Raw genomic sequence first — 22,129 nt, forward strand, 5'->3', positions numbered from 1 at the left:
ATCAGAATGAAGATGCAGTGTGAGGCATCTGTCAGAGAGTCCACACATTGACTGCTGCTACCTAAGAATGGGTCAGCTCTTTACCCAGTGAATTCAAACATACCAGTGAAACTGCTGCTTTTATGGGAGATTTATTTTTATGGTTTGTGTCTAGACGTCCCCCCAAAGCTCATGTGGTCACAGAGTTTTTTCCAGCAGTAGCTGAACCTAGAGCGTGTAACTGATTCACAGTGCAGTACTGGGGTTAAGGGTGGATGAGCACTGATCGGTCTGCTGACTGGAATGGCACCGCCCTGCTCCCCACTGGACACAACAGAAGGGACTGAAAGAGGCCTGTCTGCTCTCTTGCTGCTTTTGCTGTCTTCTGCTGCCACGTGTTGGCCCTGTGCCATGTCACCCTGTCTTGGAGAGAGCCGATGATGGGCTGAAACCTCTACAAACTGTGAGCTAAATAACCTTTCTCCTTTAACCCTGGGGGTTGGGCACTTTGCCTCAGCAAAGAGGAAAGTAACTGTTATTTTTAAAATTAGAAGTATCTGAACTTTTATGCAAAAGAAACTAGAGGTAAGGAAAAAATGAAATTATCTGTATCACTGCACCGCCCAAAAGAACAATTTCCAGCTAATGATGATTTGTCTTTGATCCGTGAAGAGCAGTGGACACCCGCTCCACACTTCCCACAACACCTGCAGCTGCGAAGGGTCAGTCCCTGCAGAAGCAGCAGCTGGAGCTAAGTGTGCGCGCAACTTTAATAAAAAGGAAATGAGAGAGAAAGAAAAGAAATCCAGGAGACCTCTGCAAGAACTTCTGTGTAAGGCTCCTGGCAGTGGGGGCCTCCTCCCCTGCCCACTCTGCCACCCTCTGATTACCAGCTCGTTCCTCTCATCTGCCAACAGGGTATTTCTGTCTTCCAGCTTCCGGATCACTGAATTCAGCTCGGCAATTTTTAGCTGAAATCGCCTCGCATCCCGCTCATCCATATGCTGATCCTGAAAGAAGAATTAAAATACAAATGTACTCTCAAGAAGCCGAAATGGTTCGGAGTGCCCCACAGAGCCTTACAAAATTCCTGTGACGACACAGTAGGTGAGATCCTTGTCAGGACTCAGTGCTGCATGGTGGGGTGACAAGTGCTCCACATCCTTGGGAAGGCCTCGGACCCAAGCACCAGACCTGTGGGGACCTCATGACACAATTCCTTCAGTAGGATGCCCCCTTACTCAGTAGGATGCCCCCCTATTCAGTAGGATGCTCCCCTATTCAGTAGGATGCCCCCCTATTCAGTAGGATGCCCCCCTATTCAGTAGGATGAACCCTATTCAGTAGGATGCCCCCTATTCAGTAGGATGCCCCCTATTCAGTAGGATGCCCCCTATTCAGTAGGATGCCCCCTATTCAGTAGGATGACCACTATTCAGTAGGATGCCCCCCTATTCAGTAGGATGCCCCCCTATTCAGTAGGATGCCCCCCTATTTAGTAGGATGCCCCTCTATTCAGTAGGATGTCCCTCTATTCAGTAGGATCCCCCCTTATTCAGTATGATGCCCCCCATTCATTAGGATGCCCCCTATTCAGTAGGATGCCCCTTATTCAGAGAGTGAATGAGTGAGTTAAGGAATGGGTGTTCAGCTGTTCGGCCCCTGTGAAGGGCCGATCTGCGACTCCACAGCCCTTCCGCTGTCCACCAGTAACTGGCTTAGCACCTCTTGGTCTTACCAGACTCTGCCTCTATTACTCCCTGCCTGCTGGGGTCCCCTCCTGAGCTCTCCCGTGCACCCTGTTGGAGGTGGCCACAGGCCACAGCAGGCAGAGGCAGGCAGTCTACATCACAACATCTCAGTGCCTAGGGCCAGGCCAGGCCCCTGGGGAACATCTGTAAATCCAGGAAGGGACACAGGAGTGAGGAAAGGGTGTACAGATGAGCAGAGGAAGGCAGGCAGGCTGACCAGGACGACAGTGGGGGACGGGGGAAGTGCCAGCCTCACCTGGGTGCCCATGAGCTCCGCCATGTCCCCGATGCCCGGCGGCAGCTCCCTCTTTGGGCTGCTGTGGTGCCGCTCGGCCTCCTTGACCTGGACTAGCTGCTCGTCCAAAGCTTCCTTCTGCAGAAGCAGCCGCTGGGTCTGCCCGGCCTGCACACCTAGCTCCTTCTCCAGGGCCAGAATCACCCGGTCTTTCCCTTTGATCTCATCCATCTGGAAGAGAGGGGAGCAGTCACTGCGGGGCTCTGGTCAAGGAAACCTCTCCATGCTGCAGGCCTTGGGACGGGTCAGTGGAGCTGGCGCACTAGGGACACAGAGCAGCAGAGGGGCCAGAGCCTGGGCCTCCCCTTACTCCCTGGAGAGCAGATGAAAAGGAGCTCTGGGTCCAAGGACCTGCAGTCACGCCAACACCTGCCATAGGAATTCAACATGCATACCCCACTCTCCTCCATGGAACACATGAAATCACTAGGTGGAGCCTCGGCTGCTCACAGGAGCCCCTGGACCACTGTCCGCCTTCCAGTCTTGACCAACACCAACCAGGATCAGCCAGGCCTCTGCTTCCCGCTTGTGAACTTGTTTTCCAGCCTCTTTATAGACACAGTGTCTTACTATGGCTGCCACTGAAGCCTATGGTTAAACAGGCATGGGCTCTCTCTTTCTCCTCAGTTCCTTCCATCCAACTGGGCTCCACACTCCAAAGCCATAGAATCGCCTGGCTGGTGGCCTGCTTGACCTCGGGGAACCGCTCCTCAGGGAATCGCCTGGCTGCGGCCTGCCTGGGAGACGGCCCCTCTGCTGCTTCCTGGAAGCTCTGCAGGTGACCTTTTGGCCGTTAAAGTGAGGCCACAGTGGAGCACACGGGTCCTTGTAAGTGGTCTCCTTACGAGAGCACGCAGAGGACGAGGCCATATAGGGGGAGCCAGAGACTCCCCAGCCACAGTGACAATGAGAGCCAGAGGCAGGAAGGACCCTCTCCAGGGCCTCATGGCCCAGGTCCTCCTCACACTGTGGCTTTGGCATCCAGGCTCCAGAGCTATGAGAGACACACTTCTGCTGTTCCAGCCCTGCCAGTCTAACAGTGCTGTGTCACAGCAGCCACCAGAAATGACGGCAGACACTGAGAGGTGACTGCCCAACACCGGAGTTCATGGCTAAGAATCACAACAGCATCAGCTGGGGCAACTACTCTGTCAGCATGTCACCTACCATAAGTAGGACTTACACCCCACAATTTGTAGATGAGATCTGTAGGTGGATACAAAAAAAAAAAGTCTGTAAAAACACTGCTGCCCAGGTGAGGATGGTGTCAGCAAACTGTCCTATGGGCCAGGAGACACAATGTCTGTGGCACTGTGCTCCCACTGAGCTCCACGGGTCTGGCAACCAAACAGAGACACTGCCTCGATTTGAAGGTATAGCTAAGGCCCCTTGATACACACCTGCCTGGCCAGGTCGCAAAGACTAATGTCTGGAAGCCATGGGGGACCAGAGATACAGTGCCCCCAGGATGCTGTGGGTCCTCCTGCAAGTCCTTGGATGCCCGGTGCGTTAAATGGGAATGTAGACCAGCGCCACTAAGTGAGCATGAGGATGAAGGTGACAGTGGGAACAGGCATCAGTGAATTAGAGAAGGTAACGCAGGTGCAGGAGTGCACTGCACAGGGAAGTGGGGGACACGGCCAGGCCAAGAGGCATCAGCCGTCCTGTCTGTCTTTGCTGCTGTTGGCGCCTGGCAGTCGGATAAACAGCCGTTCCCATTCTTCCCGGACTCCTGTTCCGTAGGTACCAAAGACCGAATAATCAAAAGAACTAGCACTGCAGAGCCTGAACCACACAGGTCCACTTCCTGACCCCTGGCACTGTGAATGTACCCATTGGGAAAAGGTCTCAGCAAATATAATCAGGCTGGGGACTTGGAGATGAGGACACCCTTGTGGGTCAATGTGTCATGACAACAGAATGGACAGAGGAAGAGGTCCATTCCTCTGGGAGACAGAGACTGGGCGAGAACGCACAAGCCAAGGATGCCGGGGCCCCCAATCTGGGAGAGACAGCAAGGGCCTCCCTAGGGGCTGAAGAGAGTAGAGGTAAAGGCACCTTGAGTTAGGGCTTCCCGCCTCCAGAGCCACTAGGAATACACCTCTGTGATCTCAAGTCTCTAAACATGTGCCATTTAAGGCAGCTGCAGGGGGCTAACGCCAGACTCTCCAGGGCCATGTGACACATGAGCATTGTGATCTGCCACTCTTACTTCCCAGTCACACACTCAATCCAAACACAGACAGCCACACACGGCTGTGGCACAGCGCTGGAGAGGAGCCCTGCTCTGGTGGCTCAGAGAGGGGACCTCACCACCGGCCCTGCTCCCATGCAACCAGGCAGTTTGGGCCACCTCCCTGGCAGCTTCTGTCCCTGCACAGCCGAGCTCTCAGGGGGCTGCAGGACCTACCCTGCTGAATGTTAGGAGAGTTCTGGGCCAACAAAGGATCAGCACAACACCCAGGATATTCTAAGCACACATCACCCCATCCTGACCTCTGTTAGCCTCTATCTGCCATAAAGCTCTTCCATTTAAAAAGCAAGCCTCTGGGTAGCAGGACAGAGAAGGCTTTCAACTCCACACTGGAGGGATTCCTGCCAAGAGCTACAAGAAGTTATCAAAAATAAAATAGAATAAAATAAAATAATACTTAAAACTTTTTTTTTTTTTTTTTTTTGGTGCTACTGGGGATCGAACTCACGACCTCACACTTGCCAGACAGGCACTTACGCCGCTGAGCTAAATCCCCAGCCCAAAACTTTTTAAAAAATACATTATCCTAAAAAACATGTTGCCAGTATTTTGAGAGAGACTAACAGCAATGTATCTTTTACTGTAATACACTAAAATAAAAATCAAAATATTCACTGCAGTTTCACATACTGATAGACACATAACTGTCCATCAATCAGTATTCACATACTGATAAATGCTAGCAATTTCCGTCCTATAAAAACCTTACAGTGGGTCCTCATCTACCGTAGTCACTGAACCGGGTACCATGGGACTTCTGGCTTGGTCCAAAGTCAAAATGACCATGAATGGGTTCCGGACATCAAGGCAGCCAGGATAGGGCGACTAGAGATACCCAGGAAAGAGGATTCCAGAGCTGCTGCAGAAAGCGGCAGGAACCGTGGGATGAGCATGCTCAAAGCTAGGAGGGGAAGCTTAAGGTGGATGAGTGCCACTGTGTCTTTCACTGCAGTAACTTAAAAATAAATTTTAAATGTTAATCAGATCTTTAAATCGTATCTTGTGTGACCTGCTGGCCCTGAGGCACCTTCCCTGGAATCAAAGGGACACCCTCTCCCTGCCCCAGGCAGGCTCCCTGGACCCGGCAAGGTGCCTGGTAGCCCTGGTGTTGCTCTTCTCAAGCCACGCCAAGTGGGCCCACCATTCCCCCGGGTCAGGACCCACCAGCATCCAGATGTGTCACTGGTCCTGGCCCCCAAGTGAGCAGGTGCACTGCCTTCCTGGTAGACGCTCCCCTGAAGACAAGGACACTTGCACAGGCAGTGGGGACAGCAACCCAGACACAGAACTCAGGTGGGAGGAGTCCACTGGTTTGAACACTTGCCCACATATGCCTGATTCAACAAACGCAGAGCCGTTATGGGCCTGGGAAACACGGATGAGCAAAACAAACCCTGAACTCTGTCCTCCAAGCCACTAGTCTTTGTGGGGAGGGACAGAGTAAACACAGGAAGTAAAGGAATGCAGTGTGGACTTCAGAGTGATGAGCACTAGGAGAAAACCAGCCACAGCACAGAGAATCAGCACCAGGAGCCAAGCGGGGAGAGCACAGGGTTCACCCACACTCCAGGCCACCATCACCATGTAAAAGTTTCTAGAAAATATTCTCAATTAGTGCAGATGGCACCCAGGGATGCATGGATAATGCAGCACACATTCTGGAGCCGACTTCTTCCAGACTTCTGGCCCCCAGACTCCTGAGGTTCAAGACATCAAAAGCCTGGCCAAGCTGACAGCCAATGCCAGGTGCTCCTGCCATCTGCTGGTTTCTGGCTGGCTCCGGGCTGAGCTCTTGGAGATCTCAGCTCTGCCTCAGGAGCCTGATGGAGAGGAGCCAATGATGCTGAGTTTTCCAAGCTCCTGAACCATTCATTGGTGTACAGGATGTCCTTGTTTTCCTCTCAGCACCCACTTTCCCTTCTGCCACACCCCACTCTCAGCCACGAGGATTAGGAGAGGGTAGAGCTGAAACCACTCCAAGCTCCCAGGGCAGTCAGTCCCTGATTGGCTCATGCCATCCACATGCCCCTCCCCACCACTGAGAGTAATTGGTTTTGGATGGATGGGAGCCAGCATCTCAAAGGGCCAATCGCTAGACCCCTCTTGTTTGTCCTTCAGAGCTAAGAAGGAACCTTGGGTGTGCACAGGGGTGGCAGTTCACCAGCACTGCCTGAGAGCCCACAGCTTCAACACGATGTGACATGAGACAGAGCATGGCCTTCAAATGTGACCTGGATGACATCATTTTTGTCCCTGGTACTATGCCTGAAGCTAAACCTACAGCTTCATGGCTGCAAGAGCCAACAGCCCCTCCAGCTGGCATGAGGGGGAATGTCCACCACTTAGAACCAAAACAATCCACACTGACACTGAGTCTGAAACAGAGCAACAAAGGTGATGAAAGCCATCACCTCTCCTTCCAGGCTTTTGTGAGCTGGTGCCACATTTGTACATCAGGGACCCACTCAAGCAGCCTTCAAAGCAGATGTCATTCACCCCATTTGACATGCAAACTTGAGGCCCACAGACATATGAGCATCCACACGCTAGCTAGTGACAGAACCACGACTAAAACTCAGCCTCTCCCAGCCCTCCACTAACCCAGTATGCACAAGGATCTGGTCACCACTCCCAGGCAGGCCCCCAGGACACACAGCTCAGTGGGAACCGCAGTTTGGCCAGCGGCCAACAGCCCAGGCGTTCCACCATCATCCTTGCCAAGCTGAGGGGACCGAAGATGGAAGCAGAGGCCACCATCCCAACACCCACTATCACCTCCTCCTCGGCACATGTGGAAGGGAGAATGGAGTCCTCCAAGATGTCATTCCCAACAGAAAGTCAGGATTTGGAAAGAGGGTCTTCGCAGCTTAATGAAGATGTACTTAAGGTCATACCAGGTTAGGGTAGGCACCAAACCCACCCGCCGATGACCCCGTAGGGAGAGGATGTGCTGCAGGCACACCAAGGACGGCCACGTGAAGATGGAGCCCAGAGAGATGCTCCAAGGAACGGTAAGGGCACCAGCCACCTCAGGAGAGGGGACGGTGGCGACAGGAAGAAGCCTCCTGCAGAGCCTTTGGAGGGAGCGATACACAGTGAAATGATGACAATTGTGACCTAGGAGTTACAGTTTCCTAAAAGCACAAAACAGGGCTGGATGTAGCTCGGTGGTAGAGCACTAACCCAGTATGCACAAGGCCCTGCAATCTCCATGACTGCCGAAAAAGAAAAAAGACACAAAGTAAAGCATAAAACAAAATCCCTGAGAATTTCTGCCACCATAAGGTTTAGCTTGGAGCAGATGCTCAGTCAATGGAATACCACAGGAACAGAGTACAGCTCAGCAGCACAGCACCTGCCCGGCAAGCACGAGATCACAAGTTCGATCCCAGGTACAGGGGGCGGGTGGGGAGACACCGTAGACAACTGTAAAACCAGTCTCCCTCCTATGGCTGTCGGGGATGGGGAGTGGGGAGAAAGAAAGGCAGAGGCAGGGCAGAGAGAGCTCCCTCCATCACCTGACTGGTCAGAGAAACCCCCTCCACCTGCCGCCTCCTGCATGTGCCCCAGAGTCTAGGGCCTGGGGTGCCATTGCGTTTTCCCGAGTTGTCACACCATTCTGCTTCTCTAAAAACCAATTTCACTCCTTGTTACAGGAGAATACATTCATTACTAGAAAGGAGGGGTATGCAAAAGGACACGGAAGAGACAAACTTCCCATGCCCCCCACCCCGGCACCCACAAGGAGTTCTTTTCACCGGGGATCGAACTCACAACCTTGCCTTACCAGGCAGGCACTATGGTGCTGAGCTGTATCCTAGCCCCAACTCACAGAGTTCCGCTCCCATTCTCTGCCTGGCTCCTCCACAAGACAGTGCTGTGATTCCAACTGTTCACCCGGGTGTTAAACCCCACCCCTCACCATGTGTTCACTTCCGAGTCCCCACAGGGGCACGCACGCCCCCGCCAGACGCAGGACTTGGAGGCAGGGAAGGAGGACACTGCACACTGCCCCGCACCCGCACCTTCCCAGCATGAGCCTCCGAAGCCAGCGCTTTTCTGATGAATTTGATGAACTCTTTTTACCTCAGGGATGTTACCCTGCTGCTTCCAGAACCTCCCCAACCTGTTCCCGCAGTCTTTATTTCTTGAACCCCCTGCATGCCACGTGTGTGGAAGCCTCTGTTGGAGACACTGGGATAGAAGCACCACAACCTGAAACTCTTTTCAGAGCTCACTGGGCACTGCTCTTAACCCTGCACAGCAGAGCTGAATCTCTAACGATGACCAGTGACCTGAGACAGCGAGGAAACCCCACTCTACTTCCAGCATAAATAGGGCCACATGGCCATCCATATCCCTCCAAAATCTCCAGGATAATGGGAAGCTTTATAGATCCCCCCTCGGCAACAGTAACCACGTTGGGGATCATCATCAGGCAGCTGGTGTCAGGCCAGTCAGCCTCCACAGGACAAGCCAGAACCCTGCTTGCTTGAGGACCCGGGGTCGGGGGGAAGCCACCATGTTGGCTTTGAGCACTAAGACCCAAGGGCAGGAGGGCAGGGTTGCTTCTGGAATATTCCATAATCACAAAAGCCCTCTCTGCAGAACCAGAGAAAGCCACTTAAATGAAATGAGCTCCCTGGCTCCCTTGCACTGGTGGGATAAAGTTGGGGCCTAGATCAGAGGGAGCACAAGTGTAGTGGGGAAGGAGTCCCTGTCTTCCAGGTGTGTCCAGGTGCACATGGTCCCCTGTGCTTTCCACTGGCCTCCTGCACTCTCAGCTCCACAGGTCCTGGCCTCGCCAAGCTCCTTGCTGGTCAGTGGCCCAGCCCAGCACCACCCAGCATCCCTCAGCCTCTGCCAGAAACCAGCACTAGCAGGTGTGGAGCTAGAGAAAGTCACGGTGCCTGCTGCCGTCTAGACCCCCTGGTCTGGCAGTGCCTGCTGCCGTCTAGACCCCCTGGTCTGGCAGTGACACGGCTGAAGGGACAGATGGGCTGCGAGATGACAGAGGGGAAAACCCAAGCCTAGGCTTCCATTGGATCTCTCCACACAGCAGCACCTGCACCAGGGGTCTACAGACCGGCCTCTTTCTGAGCCAACTGATTTACCTCGCTTGTTGGTGCTGCTGTCTGCCCCTCGCAACCCCCAGGGCTGCAGGAGGACGGTCTGTCTGTGCTGTCGGGAAAAGGACCGCACAAGGCTGGGTCCCAGGAGGGCACTTCTGCCCTCCCACCCCTTCCTGCCGGTCTTCTCCATCCAGGGGAGCGAAGCTCTCAAAGTCCTCAGCATCAGGGTGTTCATCCTCCCCCTTCACAGGGACCAGGAGGATGCAGGACTCAGGTGGGGCCTTGACCTGCTCTGCAGGTTCAGATGTCTCTAAATAAGCCACCAGAGCCCAGACAGTGCCAGCACTGAGAGCCAGTTCTGCTTTTACAGGAAACATTACCGTCTGTCTCTCCCTCCACTGGCACGTGTCTTACTCTTTGATCGCTCAGTGTGGTGCAGAAGGTAATTGAATGCTATCTGCTGGTGCCCTGAAAACCCTAGCAACGCTGGTTATTTTTTTAACATCCAAGTTTTTAACTGAAGCACACCTACGGAAGTGTGCAAAGCTTAAGTGTGAGCCCAGTGAATCTTTGTGCATGGGCACCGCTGGCTTTGCAGGGGACCCTTGCGATCAGCAATCATGCAAATCAGAGCAAGGGCCTGGCACCGCTCAGTTCTGCCGTGACAGGTTTGATTTGATCCCAGTCACTGGAAACATGCAAAGTGAGGACCCCGCTTGGCTACGCTCTGCACACAGCATAATGTACCCTCCTCCCACCCCTGACTCTCAGCACCCAAAAAGTTGCTTCCTCAGTACCCCGCTCCAGGGGCAATCCATGCTCCTGGATCCAGCATGGAAGATCATCTGTGGCCTTCTTCGGCTTCCTGAAAATGCAGTCTGCGAATGGCCAGTGTGAGTGAAAAAAACTGCTCACAAGGAAGGAACAACTGGGGTAGGGGAAAGGAGAAAAGAAAGGAGGGAAAAGAATATATATATACACACAAACAGGTAACTATACTTCCAAGCTCTGTAAGTTCATCAAAAAGAATGGTTTGTGCTTTCAGTGATCATTTTTCATGTCTATATCCTGTAATCTGAACTACTTTGAACCACTGTTAACCTATTATTTTGTTCTCAAATTCTGTATCATTGTCTTTATTCTTCAAAAATAAAAACCAGGATTTTTTTTTTTTAAAGTGAGGTGGATAGGATTTGTGAGATTTTACCACTTTGCCATTTCTTGTTTGTCTTGGTATTTTTTCTCTTCTTGACCCTGCTTTCTGCCTTCTTTTAGTATAAACAATGTACTCTGGATCTCGTTTTATTTCCTCAGTTAGTTTTGCAGCCTAGCCCTGTTTTTGTCCTTGATTTGTGTCTCCCTGGATTAATGTCGTGCACCTCAGGTAAGATCTGACTTTAGGGGGAGGGGGGAAAAAGATCTGACTTTAGAAGAGAACACAGTGGTGCCTCGGTTCACGAAATCAGTTTGTTCCACAACTGGAAAAGATGACCACGTCTGCGTGTGTGCAGGAAAGATGGCCATGGTCGTGTGTGTCACCCAATGCAGAATTTGCAAACAGAAACAGAGTTTTGCCAAATGCTTTTGCAAACCAGACAGTTCCCAAACGAAAGCGTTTGTGACCCGAGGGGCAACTACGATTCCTGTCACAGCCAACACCTCACCCTGCCGTGTGCTGCTGTCTCACAGATTTTGCTTCTGTGTGCCATAAACCTTAACGGTCCCATGTAATTTTGCTTTAAACGATCGCTTGCATTTTAAACAAAGAAAAGCAGTCTCATATATAACTCATTTGTTCGGGTCTGATGCCTCTCATTCCCTTCCTATAGAACCAAATTCCTTCCTGGCGTGGCTTTCTTTAAGGCCTTCCCTTAGCACTTCCGCGGTGCGGCCCACTGAGAGCCGTCTTACCTCCCATTTACCAGGAATGTCTGCGTCTCATCGCCCTCTTTCCACCAGCTTCTGCTTGTATGTCACCGTGAGGTGACTGATTCTTCCCTGTTTCATCTCACAGCACTGCCACTCGTGGAACACTGCAAGGGACTGCGGGGGCCACACCTTGGTCCTTTCTGGGACCAATCAGTCTTTGGAATGCAGCCGGCCTGGAGCTTGTGAGCTTCCTTTCTTATTACAAACAGGAAGAATATTTTCCAACACAGACACAAGATCCACAACTACACTCTGATCAAAGCGACTTAGGTTTCCTAGATTACCCACGGGTGTGTCATTTTAAGCATTTTCAGAGAACATGTTCCAGGGTCTACCTGGTTTCTGTTAGTTTGTTGTGCTGTGTGACCATCAATACAGTGTGTTTGGGACGCTTTCCTCAGTCCAGTGAGACCCTCAGGCCCATTTCCAGCTAATCTCCAACCAGCACCGCATCAGCCACTCCAGCTTCTGGCCCACGACTTCACAGTCTGGACATTCCTTTAAATAGCCTCTGCAGTGGGCAACCCTCCATGTCTACCACCCGGCACACTGTTCCCACGCCTCTACTGCTGCGGGTGCCAATATTCTCCTTTTTATCACTGAATAACGCCCCACTGTACAGCCCCACACACTGCAGGGATCCCAGTCTGACAGACTCAGGGTGTCCCCACGTCTTGGTTATAACGGATGCTGCTATGGACTGTCACGCACAAGCCTGACACAGACTTATGTTTTTGCTTGTCTTTGGTGGGTGCCTACGAGTGGAACTGCTGAGTCATTGGGAAATTTCATGTTTAACATTTTAAGAAACCACCAAACCATTTTCCAAAGTGGAAAATCTAACCACTCAATAATCCTGGTAGCAAACAGTGTAGGGGGGGAAGGTTCCTGCTGCTCCTCAATTTTTGGTATTTAAAAAAATAATAGCCATTATACTGGATATAAATTATAACATTATAATTTTAATTTGCATTTCCCTGATAATCAGTGAGCTTGGGAAAACTTCCATAGGTTTGTTAGTCATTTAAAGTATCCTCCTTTTTTGCCCATTTTTCAGCTGGATTATTTTCCTTATAATTTTATGGTTATTGCCAGGCATGGTGGCTCACGCCTGTAATCCCAGCACTCGGGAGGCTGAGGTGGGAGGATTGTTGCAAGTTCAAGACCAGCCTGGGCTACAAAGTGAGCTCAAGGCCAGCCTGAACTGCATAGCAAGACCCCATCTCAAAAAAGACAACATAATAATAATAATAATTTTATGGTTATTGTTATAACCTGAGCACAATTTCTTCCTGGCACACATCTTCTCCCCGTCTGCAGTTTCCTTTTTCTCTTTCACTGGTGCCCTTTGGTGGGCAGAAATTCTTCAAGCTCCAGGTAAAACCCTTCTGGATGATGACTGGTGCCTGATTACAGATAGTGTACTTACATGAACAGCACATCTGCATCCTGCTGGGACACATCTGCCTACCCAAGACCACAGACGTGATCTTCTGTTCTCTTCTAGTAACTTCCCTGCTTGCTTCGTCAAGGTCCGGGGCCCACTGTGAGTTAGGTTCTGAGGACCGCACGCCACAGGGCCAGCACCCTCGTGTTCTTTCCTTTCTTCCCTGCCGACCCCCAGCTCTCCCCACGCTGTTCTCGGAGCCCACCCCTTTCCAGCTGACCTGTGACACCCTCCCCCTCCTGGAGCCCGGGTCAGATCCAGGCACACAGGTCTGTCCTGGGACTCTCTGTTCCCTTGGCCTGCCTGTCCTTCAGTCCCACTGCCCCCTCTGCCGCAGCACTGCGGCCAGAGCTGGTCCATGTCGTAGGAGGCCTCCAATTTTTCCCTCTTCCAGACTGAGATTCCAAGTCATTGAAATTCCTTTTTTTTCCTCAAAACTTTTAATTAGTTCATTTTTACAGCACACAGTAAACACATTCACCTCGGGGGAAGTGGCACCCAGTGACACCTTGCTCCTCTCTATCCCTCTGCCCCCATCTCCCCATCCCTCGGTACCGTACTTTCAAAGAACCAATACTTTGATTTATTGATCTCTTTTATTATTTCTTCAGTCTCAGCTTCCTTACCTCTGTTCTCACCTCTGTACTTTTTCCGTTAGTCTCCGATTTGGATGTTTGCATCCTTGAAGACTCTGGGACGGATCACTAGGCCCCACCTCCACCTCTTAATGAATCCAGTCGAGCACCGCAGTGGCCCATCACAAATCTATACGACTGTGGAAAAACTTACGTATGCTGTGTTCTAATCATGGAAGCGGTATCTCTTTCCATTTATTTAGGTCTCCTTTAATCTTTTCCAGCAATACTTTTTACCTTTCATTAGATTTATCCTAGGCATTTAATTTTTCTGGTGCTTTATTTTTAAATTTTTCATTTTATAGTTGTTCACTGCTCATCTATAGAAACAAATTTACTTTCCTGTATTTACTTTGTATCTAGACACTTTAATAATTTGAAATTCTAAGTTTGCATTTTTAATTCTAATAGTTTGTACTGCCCTTTCACGGTCTGCATGTGTTCCACCAAAATTCACTCACTGTAATTTAACTGCCAGTGTGGTGTTACCAATGGGGGCCCCTAGGAAGTGGTTCAGTTAGTGACCTTATACAAGAGGTGTGGGGTTGCTGTCTGCCCCTCCCTTCCCTCCAGCCACCTACGGGCACAGCATTCAAGGTGATCTTTGGGAGCACGGCCAGGCCTTCACCAGATACAACCTGCTAATGCCAGTCTTGGGCTTCTCCACCATTAGAACTATGAAAAATAAACTCCAGTTATTTTCAAATTGCGCTGCCTAGTACTTTGTCATTGCAGCAGGGACAGCCTAAGCCAGGCCCGTGGACTTTCCACATCACGGTCACCACAGTAAGCAGCTAAATAATTAGGTCTCCCTTTACTGCAGTCTGTAAAACTCTTGTTTCTCTTATGGTCTTTTTTATTTGAGGTCCTAGCCTGTGAAATATTGAACAGGAGGAGTAATAATGGCCATTATAGCTGGGCCCTGAACCTAAGTGTAAAACGTTAAACATTTCATCTTTATGTACGTTTGCTTTTTGACAGAACAATACATTCAGATTAGCGAAATTCCTTTACATTCCTGATTTGTTGGGAGTTTACATCATGAAGCTGCATTTCATCAAATGCTTCTTCTGCATCTGTGAAAATGATCATATTAGTTTTTTCTCCTTTATTGTATTACTACATTGAATTATATTCACTGATTTTAGAATATTAAATCAATCTTTGCATTTCTTGAGTATATTCAACTTGATAATGACTAGCCTTTCTACACATTGCTAGATTTGATCTGTTAACACCTTATTACTATTCTTCTATTTTTATAGGTGAGAACCACCAAATTTTCTTCTTCAATAATATCACTGGTTTTGGTATCAAAGCCGTGCTGGCTTTATAAATAAGCTCAAATATGTTTCCACTGATGATTGGAATTAGTTTTATTCCTTATATACTCAGAAGAATTTGCTTGTGAAGTCATCTAAGTCTGGGCTTTTGTATGGAAAAAAGATTAACTGCAGACTTAATTCTTTAACAGTCACAGGATTGCTTAGGTTTTCTCTATCTTCTTGTGTCAGTTTCAATTAGGTTGTGCTTATTCAAGGAATACATCCATTTTATCTAAGTTTCACTTGAAGTTTACCTTCGCATGCTGCTAAAATATTTTGCACATCTATGGGAGTTGTGTTACTTCCCTTTTTACATTACTTTGGTGAATCAGTTGGGTTTTATGTTTGTCAGTATTGCAGGACTACGTCAACTTAACAATTTAATTAATTTTTTAATTTGTTGATTTTCTGTATTAATTTTATTTCTATGATTTCCGAAACTTTATGATTTCCTTCCTTTTGTCTTCTGGGAGTTTAACTGGCTATTCTTTTTCTTCTTTAGATGGAAGCTCAGACATTTGATTCCCAGCATTTCTTCTTTTGTCTAAAATATATTTGTGCTCTGTGGGCTGACTGACAGCTCACAACTTTTGAAATGCAGCTGGTTTAATAAAAAGTGTGTCTGTCCCATCGAGAAGGACAGTGTCCTACTGCTGGCTGGAGCACAGTTTAGTCTGACTTGGTTAATCACATTCAGATCTTTCAGACCATTATTTTCTATCTCTGTGTTCTTTATCTTCAAGTATAACTGTAGATCTATCTGTCGACCCTTTTAGTTTTGAGTTTTTCTTGTATATTGTTTTGTTACTAGATACATTCCTAGTGACACTATTATTAAAAATTGTCCCTATTAATCTTTAGGACTATTTTTTGTTCTAAGTCTTTGATATAGCCAGACCAGCTTCACTTCTGGTTAATGTTTGTATAAGGTATCTTTTCTTGTCCATTGATGCTCTGTCTAGCCCTGTCTTCACCAAGATACAGCTCATGTCACAGGGGCATGGTCATGCTATTCATGCCAGCTACTTGGAAGGCCGAGGCAGGAAGACTAGAAGTTCAAGACCATCCTAGGCAACAGAGTAGTATTTTGTATTTTGTATTTTGGTCTCAAAATACAAAATGGTGCCTTGGTGCCTGCCCAGGCACACGAGGCCCTAGGTTTAATACCCAGCACAAATAAATAAGTAAACAAATCTCTCTAGTAAACATCACTGCTTCTTCCACCCCATGAATCTCAGCCTCCTACACCAGGCTGGGTCGGCCCTGTGCCTGCCGCAGGCCTCCATCCTCAATGGAACAGTGCTTCCTACACCCAGTGAGACTGTGGATAATGGCACTCCGGCCTCCCTGAAGGGGCACACAGGCCTCTCGCATCAGCCCAGAACTCAGAGAACGTTCCATGGAGCGAGTTCTTTCATGTCACCCTTCAGAGATAGCAAAAAGTCCTACTTCTTTCTCAACATGCAGTGGAGGACCAGCCTGGGGAGCTCCATGCTCCACTCCACCCAGACCCAGAATGTCCCAGGAGTGTGGATGGGACTGGGCATGGCCCCCAGAAGGAGCTCCTTCCCTTGCCCTGGCGAGTTTTGGTGCATCCAGCCCTCACAGCTTCCCAGCTCCTCAGCATCTCTGAAAGCGTTTGCCAGTGATGTCTCCCTGCATGTCGCAGCAGCACGGTTGGCCACCCTGGTGACCTACTTACCAGGTCTTATCTGCAGGCAGGAGTCTGCTCCTAGATTAAGCCAATGAATGAAGACGCACCTAGCACACCAATCCTGTCGTGCAGCCCTGTCTTAACACAGCCCTGCCCAGTTACTCATCAGCCTCACTTTGCAGAAGAGATCACTACTCTGAGCCACCTGTGTCCACACACCAGGTGAGGGGAGACCTGTGGCCACCTCAACACCTCCTTACCGTGCTCTGGTGGGGAGGACTTCGCTGGAACCCCAGGGCCTGGAACAGCACCGGGAGCATTTTGGGACCACAGAATCTTGCACCAACTGAGCGTGTGCACTTTGGCAAGAGCCGGAAGGGAAAGATCTGTGCAACACGGGTAGTGTCAGGAGGTGTGGGTGAGGGGGTCGGGGGCACGTACCAGCCTGCGGATGTCACGCTCACACTCGCGCTTGATGCGATGCACCTCATCCTGGTGAGCCTGGTAGGCAGCGCGCAGGTCAGCGGCCTTGGCCTTGTCGGCCTGCATGCAGTTGCTGAGCGCCTCCTCGGCCTGCTTGCGCGCTGCCTTGAGCTCCAGGATGTCCTGCTGCAGGCGCAGGCGCTCGCCCTCAAAGGTCCTGCGCGCCTCCTCTCGTGCCTCAGCCAGCAGCGCAGGCTTGACTTTGTCGGCCGCGCCATCCCGTAGCACGTTCAGCGTGGCCTGCAGCCGCTGCAGCTCACCCTCCCTGATCTTGGCGGTGCGCGCCGCCTCCTGCTCGTGCTGCCGGATGAGAGCCTCACGCAGCGCCTGCAGCTCCTTGGTTTTCTCCTCGTGCAGTTTGGCCTTGAGCTCCGAGATGTAAGCCGTGTGCCGCCGCTGCTCCTGCTCGCGCTCCAGCTTGGCCTCCTGCAGCCGCTCACGCAGCTTGCCCACCTGCAACAGGAGTGCAAGGCGGTCAGGGTCAGCTGTGGGCCGGGAGGGGCACCAGGTCCTGCGCTTCTCTGTGCCCTGAGGCCCCAGACCCCACACTCACGCTCTCCCGAGTCACCCTGACAGTCCTGAGTGCTCCTTAGTGCCCTGGCCCCCTCCCTCCTAAAGACTTTCCCTGGAGGCGGCAACACCCTAAGAATATTGGGGAGTCCAGCCCTGTATGCCACTCAGTTCCAAAGGAACAAGAAAGGACTGTGTGCCAATCACAAAACACACTGCAGAAACCCTCTCTTACCAACACCGGGCAGGTTCTGAACTAGAAGTGCATTTCCAGCGCCCTGTACGTGTGGCTGCAGCCTGGGAGAACACAGGGCAGGTGCAGGTGGCCAGGAGGGAGGAAGGGAGACTTCCCCCACCAAGCCCTGCACTGAGGCCCGTGGCTCCAGGGCCGATGCTCTGCAAGTGTCAGGCCACCAGACAGCCTGAGTCTGTACATCTCATCAGCAAACAATTTAGTGTTGTTTGTAAACATGCCATGGGATGCTTCCTTAAAATATCCTGAAACACTTCCCCGGAGTTTTTCACTTCAAATGCCACACAGTACTCAAGTCCCTCAGGGCCCTTCACAGCCCATGTCTGCTCCATGCGACAACAGGCCTCACAGAACTGCAGCCAGCAACCTCCAGACGACCATCTACTTCAGCGGAGAAGGACACCGATCCCAGACCACACCACATCTGCTGACTGCGGGACCATTCACCTTAGGGGAGTTGTACAACACCTAGGCATGGGTGAATCCTCCCTCAGAACAGCAGGAAAAGCAGCAAAGCCGCGAAGCAAGCACATGAGACAGGTCAGCATCTCCTTAGATCAAGCAAGGCGAACAGCCACCCCAGCCCACCTCACTCAGAGCTGAAATGGTCTTCTCCTGGTAGGTTTAGTGTCAGGAAGCCAGGACGCTTAGGTGTTTACATGATTCCCGAGTCAGGGACAACACACCTCTCAAAGAGGCCATGTGGTCCTAACCTCTCTGCTCAGTGTGGACAGTGACAGAGGTCAGAAGGAACGGGCCCACTGGATCACAGAGCCGCATTCCCTGGCAAATCAATCACTGAAACGCTGAGATGGTTCACTTTCCACGTCAGCCTGGTCAGGCCAAGCTGCCAAGCATCTGGTCAGTTACAACACTGAGTGCTGCTGCGTGGATACGTGGGAGCTTAGGTGAAGTTAGCATTCATATTAGTGGACTGAGTACCGGAGTGAGTGGGCCTGCTGTGGTCAGCTGAGGCTCTCAGGAGAAGACCCTGAAGCACCCGCATTCTGCACCAGACTGAGCTCAGACTGCAAGAGGAGCCCATCCTGCTGGCTTGTCCTTCACACCTCAGATCTGCCAGCAGGGAAGGGGAAGGTTACAGAGTGACACCCAGAGGTCTGTTGTGTGGTCCGGAGTATGTATGCCAGGGGTGAGCACGCCCAGGCTCGAGTCACAGGATGGTGGAGAGTAAGGGGTGGACAGGTGAGCACGGGGTGTTCCAGGCAGCCCAGAATGGGTCTGGGGCAGGGCAGAGGGCGGAACAGGCCTCCAGGGCAGGGCATAGGGTGTCAGCGGACGAGCTGGGTAACGCAGGTGTGTGGGGCAGGGATGTGTCACACACCTCCATCACCCCAAGTCCCCTGAGTCCCATGGGGTACAGCACAGCTCTTCAGGAAACACTATACACAGCTGAACAACTGGGAAAGCAGAGGGAAGGAGGGAAGGATGTCGGGAGGGTGGGGATTCTGGCCCCTCACTGCTGCCGCGGAGGCTCCGAGGTGAAGGGCCAGAATGACTCAGCCGCCATGCATTAGTGTAGGGGACCTCAGGGGGACGTCACGTGTAATGTCACACAGACACAGGTATCACACAGACAGCCATGCACAGATATGTGTCAGCACACAGGTAGTTGCACATGCTCCTGGCCCCCTCATCACGGAAAGGCTGAGAAGCACTATACCCCGTCAGCACTGAGCACGCCAGCATCCCCACCTTGGTTTCTAAACACCATTCTCCCATAAGAAGAACCAACTTCTCTGAGAAACACTGGGCCCAAAACTGGGGCAGGGCATACAGAAGATGAATACCATGGAAAAGCAAATAAAAAATAAAAACACAGCAAAACCTCTGCAGTGATGGAGTCACAGGAACACCAGTGCCAATGGATCAGCTCTGTGTAGCTGAAGCCCCAACAGCCCAAGAGTTACAGCTGACACACTGTGAAAATTTGAGTCTAGAAGTTTAACGAAGAGCCCTAGCAGGGAGCCAGGGTCCTTACTTTGTTAATAACCCCAGCCTGTGCAAGAGGAGGGCACAGAGGTGGGGTGAGTGCTACATCTGCCCTGGGGGGCCGAGGTGGCCTGTGCACAATCTAAGGGAGGAAAAGAGGCTTGTTCTCCCACCATTTGCCCTGGCTGCTGTTGCTGGCTTCTACTGCCTTGAACTGTTGCCCCTGTGCCACGCCACCCTGCCTTGGAGCCAGCTGATTATGGACTGAAGCCTCCACAAACAGTGAGCTAAATAAATCTTTCCTTCCTTCATGTTAGGTGTTGAATGTTTTGTCACAGCAGTGAGAGAAAATTAACCAAGAAGTGTCAGAATGAAGTGCTGTGAGTCTACAATGACATAAAATAGAATTGAATACACACCAAAACATAAGAAAAAAACAAAAAAACAAGAGCCTCTCAGTACTGAGGACAGGCCCCAGTCCTCCCCAGTCCTCCCCTGGCCATAGGACTGACCTTCATGGCTCTCTGATTGATGTTCTAGCCAGGCCCTGACTGCCCCGCTCTTAACACCAGGTACCTCTGGATGCCCTGACCCCTGTGCCCACCCAGCTCAGCCACCCCACCCAGGAGCACCTGCCCCAGCCCTGGACTTTCCACAGGGCACTTCCATGCCCTTCTCTCACTTCCATTTCCCCACATGTGTTCAGGATTGATTGAATGTGTGTGAATCTCGACATTCACCTCACACACACATGTGCTCCAGAAGGAGCACTGGGCTTCTGGACTAAAGCAGGCACATGGCAGACGCTCAGGAACTGGTGTAGACCGAGCTTCGGGAAGCACAGAGGGATGGCCGGCCCGACAGAGCTGTAAACACGGGGCACCAAGGGCACAGGGACAGTGAGGTTGGGCTGGACAGTGCCCACCATCATGATCAGGTCCAGCTGCAAGGGGCCCATCCCCTGCCGAGGCACTCCTGCCCCTCCCTCCCTCCAACTTCAGTGTGGGGAGGGGGAAACCTCTCTTAGTCCCAAATAGGTCTGTGCTACCTCTTGGGGCTCCACTCAGATGGCACCCAAATGCCCACCCTCCTGCCCCATGCACTGATGCCAGCTGCCCTGAAGACAGGACAAGGCCCACACCTTTCTGCAGCCCCAGGTCAGTGGTCAGTGTGGCTGGTCACAGCAGGAAGCAATGACTCAGTGGTTGGTGGTGGGTAGTAGCTGAAACCTGGGCAGCCTGGGTCCAGCAGGCAGCCACCCACTGGCCTGTGGGTCTCTCCAGGCTGGGAGCTCTGCCCACCACTGACTGACACACAGGATGCCCATGGCTGGGCTGGGCACCGCTGGGCACATGGGGCAGTGTGAATGCCCCCACCCCATTCCAGCCAGCAAACAGGGTTTGCTCCGTGGCTTTTTCCACACATCTGCCGTAAGCCGGGATGCAGAGTGCCAGGTACTGTGGGACGTGGTCTCTGCCTCGCCCTGCCTGTGGTACAGGCTGATTCTGAGTCACTCCAAACACACACCACAGCCTGCAGCATGCACGCAGGGGGCTTGCTGGACAGATGGATAAGTCAGTCACTGAATACGTCTACATGTCCTCACCCTACAATGTAACCAGGATCTTTTGCTAAAATAACAGCACTGTAAACCTGACACTGACAGTACGAAACCAAAGTAAAGATAACATTTAAGTGCAGCCGTAAAGTTTATATTTATGTTTTTCAGACCAGAATGCAAGCACAGTGCTAAAGGCTTGGAACACAGAAATTCTCCTGGTGGCCAGACAGGTAAAGCCCCATGGAGCAGGCATGGAGGCACCGGATGGACAGAGTGGCTGTCCAGCACACCCACATGTGGAAACTGCCATGCGTCCAGGGCAGAAAAGTGGCCCGAGGATGGTGCCTCCCACGGGCCTGTGTCTACCCAGCAACACCACCAGCCCTGTGCTGGCCACTGTGTGTGCTGAACCACAACTCCCAGGCCCTGGGTGTCTGTCTTACTCATTCCTCAAGGACCCAGGGGGCAGACACGTAACAGATGGGGAAACTGGGCCATGGGTCACTTGTGGCTCTGAGGGTAGGCGGTGGGGTGGCACAGGGCCTGACATGACACCGGCACGCGGCCTCCCCCATAACCACTGCTGTTGCTACTTCCGGGTCAGACCTCCGAGACACTCAGCCTCTGCCCTGAGGACGCTGGCAGGTGCAGCCTCCTAACCAGGAAGGCTGTGGACTGTGCCATCACTGGCAGCCTCAGCTGGAAGAGGCGGCTGCCCAAGCGGGAATCACAAGCGCCAAGTGGTAGGTGCACTCTGCCCTGAGCTCCAGAAGCGGCCTCCTGGCGCAGCCTAGGGTCACACACAGCCTCTGCCCTTTCAGCAGGTGTCCTGACCTGGGGCCAGAGCCAAGGCCAAGGCCTAGGCCCCTCATCTGCCAGGACCCCACTCAGACACTCAGCTGGGCTTCAGTCCCAGCACTCAACAGGACAGGGCTCCCTGAGGCTCTGGTGCCATGGCAGGGCCCAAGGGCACTTCAGAGGCCCAAGTGTCCCTCCCCAGCTGGGCCGGGGCCTCTATTACTCACACCACC

At 51.7% G+C, this 22,129-nt stretch overlaps 1 protein-coding gene across 10 annotated transcripts in view; it reads right to left on the minus strand.

Annotated features, from left to right (window-relative positions):
- Positions 1–22,129, minus strand: part of Jakmip1 (janus kinase and microtubule interacting protein 1) — a 109,086-nt gene that overhangs the window by 37,950 nt on the left and 49,007 nt on the right. For all 10 annotated transcript variants that reach the window (XM_063230195.1, XM_063230194.1, XM_063230193.1 and 7 more), the window contains 3 exons: positions 16,783–17,277; positions 1,987–2,196; positions 870–989 (listed from right to left, as the gene is read on the minus strand). In XM_063230195.1, the coding sequence (XP_063086265.1) occupies positions 870–989; positions 1,987–2,196; positions 16,783–17,277 (825 nt within the window). The remainder of the gene's footprint in view (positions 1–869; positions 990–1,986; positions 2,197–16,782; positions 17,278–22,129) is intronic.

This window comes from Cavia porcellus, unplaced genomic scaffold (genome assembly GCF_034190915.1).
Source record: "Cavia porcellus strain 051 isolate PalLab524CR breed Dunkin Hartley unplaced genomic scaffold, mCavPor4.1 scaffold_18, whole genome shotgun sequence".
Taxonomy (NCBI): Eukaryota; Metazoa; Chordata; class Mammalia; order Rodentia; family Caviidae; genus Cavia; species Cavia porcellus.